The sequence below is a fragment of the Pezoporus wallicus genome, unplaced genomic scaffold (assembly GCF_028554395.1).
Source record: "Pezoporus wallicus isolate ANWC-B61680 ecotype Strahan unplaced genomic scaffold, APGP_CSIRO_Pwel_v1 contig_6644, whole genome shotgun sequence".
Lineage (NCBI taxonomy): Eukaryota > Metazoa > Chordata > Aves > Psittaciformes > Psittacidae > Pezoporus > Pezoporus wallicus.
The window spans coordinates 922,285-942,543 of NW_026637098.1; the positions used below are offsets into that span (position 1 = coordinate 922,285).

At 39.6% G+C, this 20,259-nt stretch overlaps 1 protein-coding gene across 1 annotated transcript in view; it reads left to right on the forward strand.

Annotated features, from left to right (window-relative positions):
• CTNNA2 (catenin alpha 2) overlaps positions 1-20,259 on the forward strand; it is a 503,340-nt gene that overhangs the window by 52,041 nt on the left and 431,040 nt on the right. Inside the window, exon 2 of the mRNA XM_057403217.1 lies at positions 12,041-12,155. Within this exon, the coding sequence (XP_057259200.1) occupies positions 12,046-12,155 (110 nt within the window). The 5' untranslated portion in view covers positions 12,041-12,045. The remainder of the gene's footprint in view (positions 1-12,040; positions 12,156-20,259) is intronic.

Genomic DNA, 20,259 nt, shown 5'->3' on the forward strand with positions numbered 1-20,259 from the left:
TGTTGCTGGCCTGTCTGACCTACACTGGCACAGTTGTAATTAGCAGGAACTCTTAAATCTATATGCTTCTTATCTTAATGGAAAGTACTGCTATATATATAGTTTTCACTGCTAGAGTTCAAGGGTTCTGGAACTCAGTTTGATCAAAGCTGAATTTAGTTCCTGCTGGAGTGTGTGAATCGGCTTCTCTGGAAACATGGGTATTTGTTGATGACCTGCAGTGTGTTCACATGGCTGTGAAGAATTGTCTGAAATGAAGTCAGATCCCTTTGCTTTTGTTTTGTCGCGGGTTTTTTCATGTCTTGTTAAGCATACTTAAGTAGCAAGTTCTCCAGGTGCAGTGCAGTGATAGGTTTATGTTTTGATTGAACCAAGCTTTCCCTCTACCAAACTCAAAGCAGTGTGTTTTCATATGCTGTCAGAAATGGGATGCTGGAAGGAAGAGATGCGATTAGTGTAATCACCTGGATAACATGCACTGTATCTTTTAATGAAGCCAGTCCTATTTAAAGTAATCCTTACCTCTGAGGCAGTAATGTTCTGGATTTCAAACAAGCAGGGGTAGAAAATCCATCTCAGGACCTTGTGAATTGCTCCCCGTAAGTATTTTCCCTATTTCAAAAAAGCAGTTTATTTCTATTAAGAACTTGTTTAATTTTAGCTTTCACACACTGGATTTTACTGTACCTTGGCCTGGATTGAGGAGTCTGTTAGGAGAAGCTTTTTATTTCTATGATCTCTAAGGTTCTCTTAATTGAAAATATATAAATCTATGATAACAACAGTAATTTTGTAACTGCTGTGTTAACGAGGTCGTGAGAGGTTAATGTTGACTTGTCAGCCGCACTCTGGGGTCATTCTGTCTACAAATTTTAAGGAAAAGCACAACACTTTTTTCCTATTTTTCTGCTATGTCTTCAGTATTCCCTTATTAAGGAAAAATAAGGAAAAATCCTGTTAGTCCAAATCTGTAATAAAATAAAGACAGTTAACAGGGTTTAGGAAGTCTGGTCTTTCTAAAGGGAAATTTCATTCCTCTAGAGTTGTGTCTAGGTTTTAGTACAAAAGATGTTTTTTAATTTAAGTTATTTTTATTAAGCATGTCATCTGCATTGTTCTGGCTTTGGATGTCACCTTTTTCATTAGGAATTGTGTGTGTTCTCTGATTGTCTGCATTTCTTCTTTTTGAACACGGCACTGCTCCAAATGGGAAATACAGACCTTTATTATCTCTAATTAAATTAATTCATTTGAGAATATAATGGTGATCTGTTTCTTATGCACATTTCATGTATTTCCAAGTGTTTCCATACTTCTGAAAGTAAGTTTTCAAATCCTGCAAACACACAACTAGGAATGACTGAAGTCTTTGGATAGCATCATTGATCATAGAATCCCAGACTGGTCTGTGTTGGAAGGGACTTTGAAGCTCATCCAGTTCCAACCCGCTGCCATGGGCAGGGACACCTTCCACTAGAGCAGTTTGCTCTAAGCCCCATCCAGCCTGACCTTGAGCACTGCCAGGGATGGGGCAGCCACAGCTTCTCTGTGCACCCTGTGCCAGCGCCTCAGCACCCTCACAGTAAAGAATTTCCTGCTTATATGTAACCTAAATCTCCCCTATTTAAGTTTGAACCTGGTACCCCTTGTCCTGTTGCTACAGTCCCTGATGAAGAGTCCCTTTCCAGCATCCTTGTAGGCCCCCTTCACATGCTGGAAGGCTATCTATGTGTTTTGCTTTATTTAAAACATTCATCAGCATAAGAATAACATCAGGAAAAGTTTCAATAGTAAGAGCTGAATCAGAATTAAGCAACTTAGTCTTTACTCTTAAAATGTATTTTCATCATTACAGACTTTTACTCCATCTTTCTGGGGGTTAGTGGAACAGTGGTAAATAATTATGGAATGGCACATGTAGCTTCTATCAGAGTAAGAGTCCTGTTCTGAATGGATTTACTAAGGACAGAGCAACTTTCTTTAACATGTTTAAAGAAAGAGCAAATTTCATGAGCACAAGGTTAAATGACAATATTTTGCTAAGATTTATAGGAATTTCTCAGAGGCAATTGATGAACAGATTGACAAATGCAGATACCAGCAGCAAGACACTGTGTGCCTCTAGAAGCGCGTGGGAATGTTCAGTAAGGTTATTAATGACCCTTCATATTAATTGCTAAGGAAAATGTCAACTGTGCTCCCACGGGGCTTTGTTTGAAAAACAGTTCTGTTTATTGTGTTAATTATGGAGCTGGAAAAAGGAACAGCTCCTCCATAGCGTGGAAGCTTGTGGACTTTACAAGAGCAAGGGTAGGCTGTTGCCATCTAGTATGTCACAGTGAAATTGTACAAGCTTTGGGCCGGTTGTATCTATAGTTCGGATAACTAAAAGATTTTATTCGGTGCAGGAAAATAGTGTTGCATCTGTAGAAACAAGAGCAAAACCCTCGTCATTAGAAGAATTAAGAGTCAGATAATTTGAAACTTAATGAAGGAGAAAGATGCATAGAGATAATAGTAGCAGCATTGGTATAGTAATAAAACTAGCAGGGAAATAGTCTTCATAAAAATGAACCAAAGCACAACACAGCACAAAACCCCCTGAAGCTTTGACTCTCCATAGGAAAACGTGTAAATTGTTTCATCTGCAGGTAGCAATGGTTGATCTTGTGGAATAAAGAGCTGTCTTTCAAAGAACTCGAGAAAAGCTGCAGGGAAATACAGAAGTAAGGTTAATCAGAGTTTCCAAGTATGAGGAATTGTAAATAGGGTATTTTTAGTGAAAGGATGACCCCTGCATGAAGAAGCAGAAGTGTGCCAAGTCCTGGTTAGAGCCAAGGTCAGGAACTTTGTTTTGAAAAACAGTTGGAATTTGAGCTGCAAATTCTGTGTTATAAGGGAAGCAAATGTGCATTTGCTTAAACCGAAGATGCTTAATACTTCTCTGCTCTTGTAAAATGTAAGGTTTAACTAATGCCAGTTAATACAATGAATAACAAGAGGTTAAATAGATTTAGAGACAAATTTTATTTCCACTTCCCCCCCACCCCTGCCTTGTCACCTGCAAGATGTGAGATTAATATTTTCATAAGAAGAAACAGAACTTGAAAAATGTGTTTGAAAGTTATGGTTTTATTACTAAAAAAGGAGTGTCATTTATATAAACTGGTCGTAGCTACAATCAAATAAACACCTCATACATATATTGCTTTGCTGTATGCAGAAATTTGCTGTCATCTGGGGGAAAATATGATGGAGGGAGAATGCAGAGCAAAGGATCTGCACCAAGGACCTGATTTAAAATAGTTTGGTTTTCCTGGGCTTGCAGTGTGACCCTGCATGAACCAGCATCCCAGCAGCAGTGAGCTCAGAGGCTTTGATCACATCCAGAACTCTGTGAGAAGACTTTTATTAGAGAGCTGTGTGAATACAGAGCGGTTTGTGGAAAAGTCTGTGGTTGCACAGAAGTGACTTGGCAATCTTTTGTTGGGGCTTGGGTTCCCTTGTGGGATAGATTCCTTAAAAATTGTTTCACTGAGCATTTTAGGAAAGTCTACTTTGACTGCAAAAGTTCTTTAGTGGAAAAAGGCATCTTCTTATGAATAATGGAAGATAAATTATTTGAATATATTTTATGTATGGCTGTTAAAAACAGATTTCAAGTACTTTAATTGCTTAAAGTTCTTAGAGTAAAGCAGTAGAACTGTTTCACATCAAACAGTTCTAATATATATTAGGGCAAGCATATAGAATCATAGAATGGTTTGGGTTGGAAAGGACCTTAAGGTCATCCAGTTCCAACACCCTGCCATGGGCAGGGATGCCTCACCCTAGACCAAGTCACCCAAGGATCTGTCCAGCCTGGGCTTGAACTCCACCAGGGGTGAAGCATTTACCACTTCTTTGGGCAACCTGTGCCAGTGCCTCACCACCCTCACAGAAAAGAGCTTCTTCCTTATATCAAACTGGAACTTACCCTATTCCAGTTTAAACCCATTACCCCTTGTCCCATCACTACATCTCCCTATTTTTCACCCTTCCTAGGGATAGTCCTCCCCATATCACCAACTTATTTATGGAGAACCAACCATTAGATTTTTAGGTGTTTTAAGAATTGGGTATTGTGTCTAACATGCTCATAGACTGAGGATCTTCTGTGTAGTGAACCTGAGAGTTGAATTCATCGTCCAGCTTCTTGTCCCAGTGTCCTTAGATTCAAATTAAAGTTTGTTGAAGCCTCTTTCTGAGGTTTAGAAAGGGCCTACTGGGGACTGGGTGAAGCTCAAAGGTTTGCTGCACTAAAGGGGGTGTAGGTTTGTAGAGCTCCTGCCACATAGTGGTATTATGTTCCTCGGGGCTGACTCAGGCAATGTTGATGTGAGATCCCAGGCAGGTACAGTCTAGAGTTGTAGATGTGTGAGCCTTTAAACTAGAATATTTCTAAGCCATATTGGATTAGAAAGCCAATAATATATGCTATATTGTCCTGGGTTCAGCAATAGCAGTCATTTTTTCTCCTTCTTAGTAGCTGGTGCAGTGCTGTGGTTTTGACTTTCAGCCTGGGAAAAGTGCTGCTAACACCAATGTTTTCAGTTGCTGCTCAGTAATGTTTAGTCTGACCAAGGACTTTGTGAGTCTCATGCTCTGCCAGGAAGGAGGGGGAGCCGGGAGGAAGCAGAGACAGGACATCTGACCCAAACTGACCAAAGAGGTATTCCATACCACAGCACGTCATGCCCAGAATGTAAAACTGGGGGTAGTTACCTGGAAGGGCTGGTTCACTGCTCGGTTGGGCTGGGTATCTGTTGGCGGGTGATGAGCAGTTGTATTCTCTTCCGTTGTTATTTCCCTTACCATTATTACTATTGGTGGTAGCAGCAGTGATTTGTGTTCTTATCTCAGCCCATGGGAGTTACATTCTTTTGATTCTCCTCCCCATCCCTCCGGGGGAATGAGAGAGAGACTGCGTGGTTCTGATTTATGGCTGGGCTTAAACCATGACATATATAAAGCAATTTGAACATTAAATCCACAAGCTTTGCACATAATTTTGAAATGTATTATGACTCTTTTTATTTAAAGCAGAAGCTGCAGCAGGTCGAGGAGGTGGGTGTAGGTGGAACCTTTCTCTTACACTACCCCTTACACTGCAGTTTGCATGTTCCCTGTGAGTTCTTCATGTGTCCTCTTTGATTTCTGAAGGCAATTTGCTCTCCTGGCTCAGTCAGGTCTTGGTGTAGGCAGTTGCCTCCAAGACTGAGCTGGTTAATGTGACTGAAAAGTGTGAATGACTCAGCCATTGCCTTTTTATAGCTTTCCTCTTTCTGTGTCAGGGCACCGCCTGGTCACCTTCCCACTGGCTTTCTTACCAAGATAATCCTTCCCTTGTCAAGGCCATTTTCCTCCTTACTTGGTGCCTTATTGGCTACAAGTCTTGAGTTTGCCCAATAGGCTGCTTCCATTTAAGAACTTTGTTTTGTTGAGGCCAGACCAGAATCTGAGCCCAACGTGGAGGTGGAGGGTTCACAGAATAGGAAAGGGCTGCGAATCCAAAAGAAAGTTGAGAGCTTAAACCTCAAATTAAAAATTCTCTGCATGGTTAACCTTGGGAGTGGGGCCTAAACATTTATTTTAGCTTGTTTTTTTTTCCTGCCAAAAGTGTTAGGAAAGAAGAGAGAAGAGTCATATATGAAACAAACTAAACAAGTATGTCAAAACCTTATTCAAACATGGAATTATGGAGTGGTTTGAGTTGGAAGTGACCTAAAGCTCATCGAGTTGCATCCCCCTGCCAGGGGCAGGGGCACCTTCCACTAGAGCAGGTTGCTCCATGCCGCATCCAGCCTGGCCTTGAACACTGTCAGGGATGGGGCAGCCTGTGCCAGCGCCTCAGCACCCTCACAACGAAGAACTCCTGCCTAATATTTGATCTAAATCAACTCTTTCAGTTTAAGCATGGAGAGACAGATATTCCTACAGATATTCCTACAAAACATCTTGCTCCAGTTTTTTTCTCCCTTCCCCCCTTTCTTCTTTCTCCTTTTTTTTAAAGAAAGGTGATGGGAACTGCCCGTGTCAACTGATTGTTTCAACTGATCTGCTGGAGGCTGTACTAGGCTGTCATTGAGTAATGATAGGTGCTTTTATCTGTAGAAAGGGATGCTCTGTATTCTCTTTTCTATTGCTCTTTTAGTCCTCACTGTTAGTCTCTATCCTCTTAGCATTTTCCCTTTATTTCCCTTCTTCGCAATTGTTATGCAGTCATTCTTCTGCTTGTATTCTCCTATTAGTACAAGCAGAGGATGGGCAGATGGATTGAGAATAGCCTTGGAAACCAGGCTCCTTTGAGCATCAAGCTTTTGCAGGGGCACTTTACAATGCTCAGGTCAGATCTCAAGGTATGTCTGCGTTGCTCAATACTGCAGATTAACATAAGGAAACAGCAGAATCACAGCTATATATATACTTCCAGGTATCACTGCAGTTCTCTGCCAGCCAGATCAGCCAGATGGTGGGTTTCTAGGACTGTGTGCAGTGCTGGTACTTCTAATGCCCAAGCTAGTTTGTCCTGATCTCCAGCCTACCCTGTACCCCTATGAGGGAATTCAGAGCCAGGCTGGGCATCTCTCATGTCATGCTGTTATACTCTGTAGGCATACTTAAAGATGTAACCATTCGTGTATTTAGACTTCTAGCTCCCAGTGAAGCACATAAATGCATGAAGTCAGTCAGAATTTTTCTGCATGTCTCTCAAGAGCTATAGAATCTACATCTCTACATTGTGCTGTAAGGAATTCTGTACTCTTCACATAAATCTGTCTGTGTAGAGAGGTGTTTGTTTTGACATGGTTATCAATACAAGGATGCAAACCAAGAAAGCACAAACTGTCTGTTGTTCAGTTTCTCAGTCTTCTTGAAACAGTCATCTGTGTGTATGCTGCCACTGAAGAGGCACTTTTGCGTCCCCTCAGCTTACTTTCTACCTTGCTGGACATCTTTCTTTCTCTTGGAACAAGTCCAGAGGAGGGCCACGAGGATGATCAGGGGACTGGAGCACCTCCTGTATGAAGACAGGCTGACAAATGTTGGGGCTGTTCAGCATGGAGAAGAGAAGGCTGCGTGGAGACCTCATAGCAGCCTTCCAGTGTCCGAAGGGGGCCTATAGGGATGGTGGGGAGGGACTCTTCATTAGGGACTGTAGTGACAGGACAAGGGGTAACGGGTTCAAACTGAAACAGGGGAAGTTTAGATTGGCTATAAGGAGGAAATTCCTGTTAGGGTGGTGAGGCACTGGAATGGGTTGCCCAGGGAGGTTGTGAATGCTCCATCCCTGGCAGTGTTCAAGACCAGGTTGGACGAGGCCTTGGGTGCCATGGTTTAGTGTGAGGTGTCCCTGCCCGTGGCAGGGGGGTTGGAACTAGATGATCTTAAGGTCCTTTCCAACCCTAACTATTCTATGATTCTATGTTTCTAGAAGTGAATCTAAATTTTTACCCTCCAGTAGCAAATACACCGTTAGAAGTACAGACTTGTATTGTACAAGTATTGCAGTAAAGTATTGCCAGTCTAGCATTGCCATCAGATTAATCCTACAGATCTGCTATGAATCGGGTAGAATGGGTTTCTACTTTATTCAGTATGAAATGTTTAGCATGTCTTCCATGGCTGCAGTGTTCTGCATTGCAGATGTGAACTGGACTAACACCTAGAGGCCTGTTCTAGGCTGGCAAGGTTTATAATTATATTAAAATAATCAGGTTGCTTTGGCAAATGGTACCTTTGATCATGTAAAGTTAAGTTGCAGCATAGAAGTGAGATGGACTGTCACCTATGAGCAGTTTTTGGCAGTTAGAATGCACATGTGTAAGTTGCAGGGAAAGTGGATCTGTTGCAGAGGAAAACAACACAGCATAGTGTGATGGACTAACAAGTAATTTCATGTGCAGAATATGTTGGTTTTGTAGAAGGCTCCTAAAAGTGAAGTTCTGCTGTGTGAGAAAGGTGTGTGATCAGGGTGGTGGGGTAAGATTTGTGGCGATTGTTGTTTCAACAAAGATTTCTGCTAACATGGAATTTGACTTTCATATAGGAATCCAATGATTTGTTGACTAAAGTAAACACTTAATTGCTTTACAGACAGGCTTTGACAATAGACTGCCTAAACAAATGTTAACATTGAACCATAATGGCCTGGGTGGAGATACTTCTGTATTGCTGTATTTAGGGAAGCCAAAAAGCTTAAAGCAAGACAGGCATATTTTGGCACATGCTTAGGGAAGAAAAAACACAGCGAAGAAATAGAATTAAGTAAATATATAATTGCGAAAGTGTGGAGCTAGTGTCAGGATTAGGACTGTAATGATGAGTGTGCTTCTTTAGCAGTATTATTACAGTGCTATTAACATACTTTCCTTATTTAGTAATATCAGATTTTAAATGCAGACTTGATAATCACACTCTGCCAGTTGATAATAATATATGTGAACAGCACAGATTGTTTCACTGAAACTTTCTGCTAAAAAATCTTTGCTTAACTCTGCAATCATAAAAACACCATGTGAATTTTAATTCAATGTAATTTAATCCCCAAACCAATCAGTGCATGTTTCTAAATTACAGGGGTTGGAACTCAGATGAGAAAACCCAGTTTCACATTCTGAAGAAAGACTGGGTTGTTTTCCAAGTATGTTGCCATTAAAAAAATGATAATATTTGGGAAACTTCAGGGGAAAACAACAAATTTTAAGCTACTTAAGAAAATAGTGGATATCTGTCTAGTCTAGAAGGTAATAAGAAAGGAGATCTTACTTATTGCTGTTACTATTTTCTATCATAATACTCTTACCTTTATATGAGAAATATTGGTGGTACCATTATCCCCTGCTCACACAGGCTCTTTTCCTCACAGGTGTAAGTTGTGAAGCGCACCCAAAGCCAGGTGTAAGTTGTGAAGCGCACCCAAAGCCAGGTGTAAGTTGTGAAGCACACCCAAAGCCAGGTGTAAGCTATGAAGCAATTTATCTTTTCAGTGAAGTACTTAAAGCTGTGGTTGGGGAGTACTTGGTCAGATAGCCATAAGACAGAGTCAGGGATCTTTCTTTTATCCTTTGCTTTAGCCAACTGAGGAGTCCTTGTTGACTTGCTCAGTCTGGGGAGATCTCTGGAAATGGCAAGGAAGAAATATTCCACCTATTTGTGTGCATACACTTGGGCAGGTAATTTCTTTTTAGTCTTTTGTCATTTAAAATTGCTGTTGTGACAGCAGCTGGAGAAGTGTTGGGGGAAATGCACTAATTTGACTTTTGATTTTCCCTTCCTTGCTTTTGTGGGGTAGGTTTCCCTGTAAATGAGTTTCTCACAGGGTTTTAATATGGCATTTTCTTGTGTGCATCCTCTTTATAGTTGAAAGAGTTGCTCACCCTTTCATACTGGATTTTGAAGGATATTTTTAGTAGAAGTTGAAACTGAGGCAGTATTCTGATTGAAACAACTGATCATCCAGGTTATCTTTTGTGTTACGTGTGTGACTGCCATCCACTGAGATTAGTTGGTTTTGGGCTATGTTACAGCTTTCAATACATCTTTGTATAATAAGAGGTCTATGTTTCAGAGCCAATGTTAATAGTGACGAAAAGTGTGCTTATTAAAATCAAACTGTGGTTGCATTTAAAAGCATTATGACTCATAAATTATTGACTAAAATAATTGCCTATTTAAAACTTACTTTTTGAATATAGAGACCAGCTGGACTAGAAACTATCTGTGTATAACAAAGGTTCTGAAAGATGATCAAGCTGTTGGAAAAATGAGGATATCTCCCACATTAACTATGCTTAAAGCAACTAGAACCTGTCTCTTGGTTTTCTTTAATCACATGTATGGGTGTTTTCAGCATTGTCAAACATGAAGCCTACAGATTTTCTGTGGAAGAGTGGAAACTGAATGATAGCAGTTTTGGCACGCGCTAGATATTATCAGATGATCCTGCTACCAAATGTTTGCAAAGGCGAGGAGGCTGAGGGCTGTTTTTTTTAATGTGATTTATAAATACATTGATTAGGAAGTTCTGATCCGCCTCTCTTCTTGAGCAAGTATTTTAAGTTGTCTGCTAGTAACACGGTGAAAAGCTTTTGCAGACTGTGAAGGATTTTTGCATAGGCTTCCTAGCCTGGTAAAAAATTGTGAGTTACAGCAATTAGTCAAGATGTTCTCCTGAATAAAGCAGTAGAAATTATTTTGTATATACTAGATAATGTTGCTAAGTACTGAGTATGTACCTTATTGAATTAAGCTTTATGAGGTAGATTATTATTCCAGGAGCAACAGATGAGCTTCTTTTGACTGTGTTCACTGGGTTGTGCATTGGTTTTTGGAGGTGTTTTTTGTGTGTTACTGAAATGAGCTTGTCAGTTAAACACGGTTTTCTGGAGGAAACAGTTTTAAACTTCTGGGCTATTATTGTATGGGGGGGCTTGATACAAGTCCAGAGAAGGGTCATGAGGATGATCAGGGGACTGGAGCACCTCCCATGTGAAGATAGGCTGAGAAAATTGTGGCTGTTCAGAGTGGGGAAGAGATGGCTGCGTGGAGACGTCATAGCAGCCTTCCAGTAGCTGAAGGGAGCCTATAGGGATGCTGGGGAGGGACTCTTCATTAGGGACTGTAGTGGTAGGACAAGGGGTAACGGGTCCAAACTGAAACAGGGGAAGTTTAGATTGGCTATAAGGAGGAAATTCTTTCCTGTTAGGGTGGTGAGGCACTGGAATGGGTTGCCCAGGGAGGTTGTGAATGCTCCATCCCTGGCAGTGTTCAAGGCCAGGTTGGATGAAGCCTTGACTGATATGGTTTAGTGTGAGGTGTCCCTGCCCCTGTTGGAACTAGATGATTTTAAGGTCCTTTCCAACCCTAACTATTCTGTGATTCCATTCTATGATTCTATGATTTGTACCTCGTGCAATGTACAATATGATATTGCATTGTCTTTCCCTGCTAGAGTTCTCATGGTGTTGTATGTATATGTGACTTCTAATTTTTTTAATTTTAAAACAAAAGCAAATATTTAAACCAGAAATATTTAAAATGAGGACATTTTTACCAAAGTTTTCTCTGTCTCTTTTTTCATGGACATTTGCTTACATGGAGCATTGATTGTCACCAAATACTTCTGTCTCTTTGAAACACCTTCCCCCACCCTCTTTTTGTTTCCCAGTCTCAGCTTCACTTCTGACTCCTCTACTTCCTTGCTTCTCCTGCCTTGGATGGTGAAGTGGGGATTAAGGAGTGGGGGCTGCAGTCAGTTTGTAATGCTTCAGCTCTACCACTTCTTCCTCACTGTTCTCTTGGTGGAGTGTGGGTTCTCTCCTGTGCTTGCTCACCATGGGATGCAGTTCCCCCCGGGACATTTCCATCTGCTGTGGTGGTTTGTCCTCTATGACCTGCAGTAATATCTGCTCTGTTGTTGTCCTTTATGAGCCGCAGAGGAATATCTGCTTTACCATGGTGTTCTCCAGGGGTTGCAGGGGAATCTCTGTAGCATTTTGTTCTCTGACCTTGGGGTTGCAATGATTTCTCACACTTTCTTTACCTCACTCCTAGTGCTGCCAGCACTGTTTTGCCTCGCTAGATGTGTCACCAGCATCACTAATGGGCTCAGCTGTGTCCCGTGGTGGGTCCATGCTGCCTCTAACATGGGACAGCCCTGTCCTCTTCTTGCAGAGCCCACTTTTCAGCACCTGCCACTATCAAAACCTTACCACAGACACCCAGTACGGCATGTATACAGCTTGATAGGGTATCTGTTATTAAGGGGTGTAGGAGAGAAGAAATTTCTGAATATAAATGTTTAAGCACTTGGTGGATATGGCAGTGGTGCACCCGGGAGTTCCCAGCTTTCAGTAGAGGAGTGCTAGCAAGATTATGGAGAAGCATTTTATATGTGAATGGGAGCAGTGTATATGTTATTCCCTAAATAAATTATAGGTAGTATTTGAATATTACACTAATAACTTTCACTGATGTTTTGTGCTTTTGTCTGTTCTAGGGAGTATGACTTCTGCAACGTCACCTATCATTTTGAAATGGGACCCCAAAAGTTTGGAAATCAGGACTCTCACAGTAGAGAGGCTATTGGAGCCGCTCGTTACCCAGGCAAGTACCTTCAGTTTCTTTTGTTCTTCCTTTAACCAGATGCTATATTTACTCATTTTACACAATTATCTTAATAAGCTTTGATGATAAAAACTTGAACATTTTTTGTTTGTGGTCTCTGGTGCAAAGCTCTGTTCAAACATGTTTAGAAGTTCTTGCTCTAAATAATTTATAGTCTCAAAGTAAGAGCGGGAATAGAGTAGCAACAACTATTTACCTTATGCTTGTCTTTTAAAAGCAGTATAGACTATGAAACAGACAATTTAAGACAGGGATCTGACTGAGCACATGCTCTTGGTTTGTTGTTATATCATGGAAGACAGGTTCACATTGAAAACAAGCCAAACCAACCAAGTACATTAAAGAACCTGTAACCTGTTTTGTTTCATGCTGTGATCAATGAGGAGTGTATGCTCAACCAGTTAGCTTTCAAGTGAGTAGAATCTGTGAATAGAAGGTAATACATTTGTCCAGTGGTCTAAAATGAGCAATGTGAAAGTGTTGCTAGGTAATGTGCATAATGTATATATTAGTGTTGCCCGTTTTTTAACCAGGTAGACCAATTTATGGTTGGAGAATATTTTTGTATATCTGTATATATCATGTTTTCTGTGTCTGTACAGATTTCATGTGGTGTGCATGCATGCAGAGGGGCAGGAACTGTGCAATCACATAAGTAGACATCAAACTTCCCTCACTGTTAGTTCAATTTGCTGACTTTGTGGCCTAGTGCCTTTCTGTTTCTGAGTTACCATTAATAATGGGAAGCTGGTTGCATAATTTTATTCTATTATTTAAAATACACAAGTAATTTTTCTTCTACGAATGCTCATTATATTAAAAATGAATTCCAGTCCACCTGTTACTAACCATGTTCTTGTGGATGTTGTGGATTTTGGACTGGTCTGCTGGGTAAAACGTAAGCCTTTTGAATGTGAGAACAGACTTGATGTTTTTGTTTTCACAATGTGAGAGATGAAATATAAATCACTAGTATTTTGATTCCTCAAAAAGGATGTCTGTGTGGTTTCTATGCTACTTACAGTGTGTCATTTTTTGACAGAAATTACACCCATTCTTTTTTTGTTAAAAATGAAGTTATCTTTCTACAAGTTTCATTATAAACCTTGATGATATTGTTGTTGGTATGGAACTGAATTCATTTTGATACCAACTGAAAATGAGGTTATGAGCTCTCTTCTTCTGGTTCTGATGTTGCCATATGAAGTGAAGCTGCTATGACCTGTTGTGAAAAGAGCAAATAATTGAGTCTTCTATGAGTGAATTTCCTGTTTTCCTTTCAGTTTAGTTTTCAGTACCTTGCCTCAAAAAAGAGAATATATCGGCCAAAAAGTGAAAATATCATTGTATTTAAATAGTTTCTCAGATTGCTTGTGTTGACTTTTGGTATAGGTAGATTTGTATTTGATAACACGACTCAATAAATGTAAGTAAAGAAATTACAAGTTGAACTAGAGGACTTGGATATCTTCACTTGTGGAAATGAATGTGCCCGAGATCCTTACCTTTGTATTGTGACGAGGAGCAATGTATTTCTAGTTCAGCAGTATGTCGAGAAGACTAGAGGAAATAAAGTGCAGTCAGGAAGGAGTAGCAAAACGTTGGGCTATTGTTTTATTCAGCACTGATGAATATTTCCATTCTCATTTCTTTTTGCAGGTTTATAGATAATATGAACACGTTCAAAAAGGTTTTTGAACATATACTTTAGTTTTTTTTGTATTAGAGAAATAAGTAGTTTTAGTGATTTTTCCTTTATTTTGAATCTAGCAAAGTACGTTTGACTACAGCATGTTTTTGTGAGCTGCACGAACATAATCATGAAAGCTTCAAGTGACGACAAATGTGCTACCTTCAGACTGTGTTTATCTGTTGCATTTTTAGCTTAAGTTATTCTGGCTTCTGCTGCTCTTTCTGTTCTTCCCAGATAAGTTAACATTCAGTTTAAAGGCTTTTTTCTGCTTAAAATTGCATATACAGTCTGGTCAAGACAAGAATAGTATCTCATTTACCTCTGGGCTTAGATTGCAATCTGCCTGTGCAGTGACAACCTCCACCATGTGCATATAGCACATGGAAGGTTTGGATCTGCTTAAAAAGTTTCAAAGCACTTTTCTCCCTAAAGAGAACATCTAATTTGGAAGTTGATCATAGCAAATAAATACATAAATATTTAAACCCTGTTCAGTTTGAACTCTGAAATCTGCTGTAGGTTCATAGGAGCTGCTTGATGCGAAGTTCATAGAATCATAGAATAGTTAGGGTTGGAAAGGACCTTAAGATCACCTAGCTCTTCCTTAAGTCATTAAAAATAGGACAATGGACAGGAGAGGTTTGATGGCCACAGAATGTAATAAAACTGTGGTGTACAACTTCCTGAAAAGCCTGCTCTCCCTTTGAAGGCAGCCTTACTTTGACCATGAATTTGGAGTAGCTGACATCCTGTACAGCCAGATTTTGTCTGGTTCTGTGATTTCTAACACCACCAAGACAAATCCATGTTTAATTTTGGAATTCACACTTGAATATTTAGATTACCCTCTTGTTCTCCAAGCTGTGTATGATTTTGGAGAATGCTTGAATAAACAGAAGTGGTTGTACAAAGACTTTGGGCTCTGAAAATGCTAATCAAGCCTTCTGTATTCATGTGTGGATTTAGGCTCTGAACTCGGTGTATATATAGGCACAAGAGTGACGGAATCTCAAATGGTGGTGCATCTGCTGAAATTTTGGGGAGTAACACAGAAATGTGGATTTCAAAAGAACACCTCAGTGACTCTGGAGAATGCTGCATTAAAACTGAATTTTAGACAAGCTCATTAGTGTTCCTGATGAGAAAATACGGATAACTTATGAATCGATTTAGGAGTAATTGTAAGACGGGAAGGTTGTCTGAGCTGGAGGCAAAAGAAAAAATAATGAAATCCATTAACTGATCATGAGAACACATGAAAAATGACAAAATTGCATCTATTCTAGGAAGCCCTGAACTAGCAAACTGATTAAAACTCTCTCTGGCTGTCAAAGATGTGAGAGTATTAGAGCTTGCCAGCATACCCCTTTCCCCAGTGCTTGTCATGTTCGAAGAGTAACAGATATACCCTGTCACATGTCTTTTATCACATTAACATCATTGAGATTTGGTGAGAAATGTGTGATTGAAAAATTTATTAGAATCTTTGTCCTCAACAATATTGAATTTAATACTTGAAATATGTTTCCTCTGGCTTCAATGTCACAATTAGCTAAAAGCATAAGTCAATTGTATTTATTGCTAGTTTTGCTTTCTGGGAGTTTTTAACAGCCACCTTTTTTTACTCTAAATCTTATTTTAATTCTATGAATTTTTTAATTGGAAATATAGAACTAAAATATATCATAGAATGTTTTATGTTGGAAAGGACCTTAAGATCATCCAGTTCCAACCGCCTTACCATGGGCAGGGACACCTCACACTAAACCATGTCACCCAAGACTCTGCCCAGCCTGGCCTTGAACGCTGCCAGAGATGGAGCATTTACCACTTCTTTGGGTAATGGGTTCCAGTGTCTCATGTCCTCAAAGGTTGCTGCTTCTTATTCTCACCTTCAAGCATAGTAACCAAAATGAATTAAAATTGTATTTGTTAAATTGTGGATGGTTTTCATAAGAAAAAAAGAATTGCATTTTTAGGAAAGGCTTAACTGCCATCACATGATAATTTATTTGTAGCTGGAAAATAACACTTGTGGAGGTTGTCCATAAGAATCAGGGATTTTTTAATGATTGTTTCTGGTGGCTTTGAGTAATAAGTACAAATATGAATAAAAGTTATATATGTTAAGAAGGGAAAACAAACAAAACCCAGACATAAACCAGTCACTCCAATGCAATTGGTAACGCCCAAAATACTCGTGTGTGAAGACATGTAGATGAAAAGAAGAAGGAATTTTGAAGGTTTTTGAAGGTAAGACTTGCTGTTGTGATGAGACTTCAATTTTCTAGTGTCAGTCTGTGGTTCTGTGTTAGTGTTCCGTAGGTGCTGTGAGTAGCAGCGAGGCTGTTTTACACATGTGCCTTTATTACCAGAGCCATGCAGCAGTTGTGCCTTTTAGAATCTTTAAATATTTGGACTATTATCATAGAATCATAAAATAGTTTGGGTTGGAAGAGACCAAATCCAGCCTGGCCTTGAATGTCTCCAGGGGTGGTGCATCCATCGCCTCTCTGGGCAACCTGATCTCGTTGAAGATATTATGTACTGTTATGTCATTTAACAGTAACGCAAATAATGGTGAATGTTCCTGTTGTGTATTTTTTGTGATGGATTACATTTTCCTTCAGTATAACACATTTCTACCCTTCTAAATTTGTTGTGAAGAACCAATGCAGAATTGCAGTGCGTATTTTAAGATGCCAGTTACAGTAACTTAGAATGAAACGATAGTATGTTGTAAGGCAGACAAAGAACTGATTAATGGTTTTGTCTTTCCTTTGTATATAGTATCACTGACTAAAATTAAGCACCTATATCTATAAAACAAGTCATTAGATAAAACCCCAAATAGTTTTAATTAGTGCTATGTATTTAGAAAATCAAAACAATTATGGCTGATGTTATACTTCATGAACTTGTGCCTAATTTAATTCCTTGTGTGTTGTATTTTGATAAAGGACCAGTTTCTGCATTGCCAGAAGAAACAAATATATTCCCAAACATTCCAGCTAATCAGATGTTATTTGTATTCAATGAACCTTGTTTTTCTTGTGTTTGAACCCTAAATCCGGTGCGGTAACTAGTATCTATGGCAAACATATAATTCATTGCTATTTTTAGGGAGCTGTACCTCAACCAGACCTATGCACATACACAGATGTCTTTCCTTCTGGAGGGTTTGTCAATATGTACACGTGTTTCAAACGGTTTTGAGAGAAGCTGAGTAACTAGTAATGGAACACTGTATGCCTGATAAGCATTCCGCTTGTTTTAGTAATTGAACACTTTCTCTATTTGATAACTGGATTCAATTGAAGTCATCTTCAAGACAGACCTAAGGAAAAATGAATTATAAAGGCTTATGTTTGACCATTCAAGCTCAATTGTGAAGTTATTTCTGTTTAAGCTCTGTTTCTATAAGAACACCCCCAGATCTGTGGTTTTCCTGAGAGTGTGGGAGGTTGGACTGTGCATTGTTCTTTGCTGGCATGGGGCTAATTCATGGAATCATAAAAAGGTTCATGTTGGAAGGGACCTTAAAGCCCATCCAGTTCCAACCCCTGCCATGGGCAGGGACACCTTCCACTAGAGCAGGTTGCTTTGAGCCCCATCCAACCTTGCCTCGAACATTGCCAGGGATGGGGCAGCCACAGCTTCTCTGGGCACCATGTGCCAGCGCCTCAGCACCCTCAGAAGGAAGAACTTCTTTCTAATATTTAAGTGCCTTTATTAAGTGATGCCCATTTGTGTAAGGGAATCAAAGCTGAATCTCACTGGTAAAAGTATATGGACTTTTTCTAATGGAAACTGAACTTTAAACATTATTTATAAAGTTATTCTGTTGAATAGCTACAGAATTCACTGTACTTTCTCTACCACTATGCTATGTATTTCTTACAATAACTTCTGAACTCAAAACTAGCTGCTGCCTATGTACTTCTGGGTGTTTTTTCTTTTTATCCATTAGAGTCTGCAAGAAACATCTGCTGGCCATTGCTGTCTTCTTTGGCATAAGATCCACTGACATCTGTGCCTCTGCCAGCTCTAGTTAGGATGTTCTTAGTATGGAGGCTTTTTGTGCTGGCTAAGAGGACCTGTAGCTAAATTTCACCTTTTCTGTTTTTACTCTCCCTTGCTTGAAAACTCGAGGCTGTTTATAGTACGTAGTGTCCTGTAAGGTCTGGACCTTGTCAGTCTATGCCTCCCAGTGAATTTAGTTATTGTTTAAAGGTGTTTGTATATATTTGTACTCCTGAGTTTATGCATATGAAGGTTAGGAGTTGCTGAGGGAGAATGAAGATTTCGGATTTCATCTATTTTTCTGTTACATAAAGAAATTCTTCCTTGTGAGGGTGCTGAGGCGCTGGCCCAGGGTGCCCAGAGAAGCTGTGGCTGCCCCATCCCTGGCAGTCTTCAAGGCCAGGTTGGACACAGGGGCTTGGAGCAAGCTGCTCCAGTGGAAGGTGTCCCTGAATATGGCAGGGGGCTTGAACTACATGAGCTTTAAGGTCCTTTCTAACCCAAATTGTTCTGTGATTGTGCCCATGTTCTGTTTTTTTTTTTTGGAATAATGATGTACAAATTCAGAGCCATGCAATTCAATGGCTACTTTTTCTTCTGCCACAGAAGCCAGTATGGAGAGATACTGAGAAAACTTCTTATTGGTATATTATAGCTGGAAATGTAAGTTATGTGGGCCTATCATATGTTTGCAGTAAGTGGTGAGTGAAAATTTTAGGGCTAAAATGAACCTACTATAGTGTGTAACTCTCTGCATTAAATGCTATGCTTTCCATCCATTGAGAAACTGTTTGCTTTTGGTCATCATCAGGAAAGTGGTTCTGCATTACCAGAAAGTCTTTTTGGCTTTTTGTGGTATGTTAAATATACTCCAACATTTACATCATAGTTTAACTTAAAAAAATAAAGCAAGTGTGGCCTATGTTATTTTCTTTGGAATATTGATTCCATTGGGTGTGCACCTTTTAATGTATCCAAATGAATTTTATAGCTATCTTTGGATGCTTTATGAAATGCAGTAGAATGGAAGTAGAGAGATCTGAGCTTTTGGTGTGTTTTAAACAAGACCTTGATTTGCAGCCAGAGAAATTTTGCAGTTTTGCCTTAAGCACGTGGTTGAAATTGCCATGTTTAGTTTCCTCTTTGGGAGCCTAATTTTTAGGATCTCTTCCCACAACCTCCTAAGCGGTTGGTGTTCTTGAATATTATGAGTCTGAGCAGCAAATGCTCACATTGTGAGGAAATGTTCTCTTCTACTTGTCTCTTTCATCAGGATGATTAATATTTTTCCCTTGATGTACTGAAGATTCTATCTTATTTGTATGTCTGTGGAGTGCTGTAATCACTCAGTACTCATTGATGAGACTTCTGAAACCTTTTACGACTCTATAATGGGAGTATTAAGCATATGTAACTCATGCTTAGTGTATTCAATGCAGATGCGTTCAATATACAGATAATCTTTGAAGAATACAAAAGCAATATTGCTCTGCTGAGTAGCAATTTTCCATTTTGTAGATATCTGTGTTTTTTTTTACCATAAATCTTTCTAAAATCCTGAAGAAGTCAGCATGAGAATTTTCATTCTCATTTAGTTTGTTGGGTCAGTGTGAAGCAAAGCACTAGTTGCTCAAATTTTCACTCTTGGCTGATGGCTAGCTCATAAATGGAAGGGTATTCAGTGAAAAAGTATAATCACAGCATGGTTTGGGCTAGAAGGGGCCTCAAAGCTCATCCAGTTCAAGCCCCCTGCCATATGCAGGGACACCTTCCACTAGAACAGGTTGCTCCAACCCGAACCCAACCTGGCCTTGAACAGTGCCAGGGATGGGGCAGCCACAGCTTTTCTGGGCACCCTGTGCCAGTGCCTCAGCACCCTCACCTTTTTTTCCTTAAGTTCATGATCCTTAAGATGCAAAGCTATATAGCGACCTTTAAATTATGAAATCACAAGCTTACACCTGTGCTTGTGAGCATCATATTATGAGATGTGCACTTTCCTGCTTTGAAACCTTATGTGCTTGTACAAACAGTTAAACTGAGCTTTCAGAGAAGGATTTTAGAGAAATGAGATTTGCAATAGGAATTAATTTTCCTGATTCGTTTCGTTTTGCTCTTTGGTAATGAAAATGTATTGTATCTGCTTATGCTAATAGTGAATTCTTTTATTAGAAGGTATTCATGTAGAAGCATAATGAATCCACTGTACTGAATGGCTGCTGAACATTGAGTTGTTTCCAGGGGATATGTATTAACCTATTCAGTTTTTCACAGTGAATTACATGTATCTTCACTTTGTAGCACAGAACGATTAAGCTTTTACTACTCTGCTTGAAATACTTTAATTGCCAGGTGATGTTGTACTTCTCTGAAAA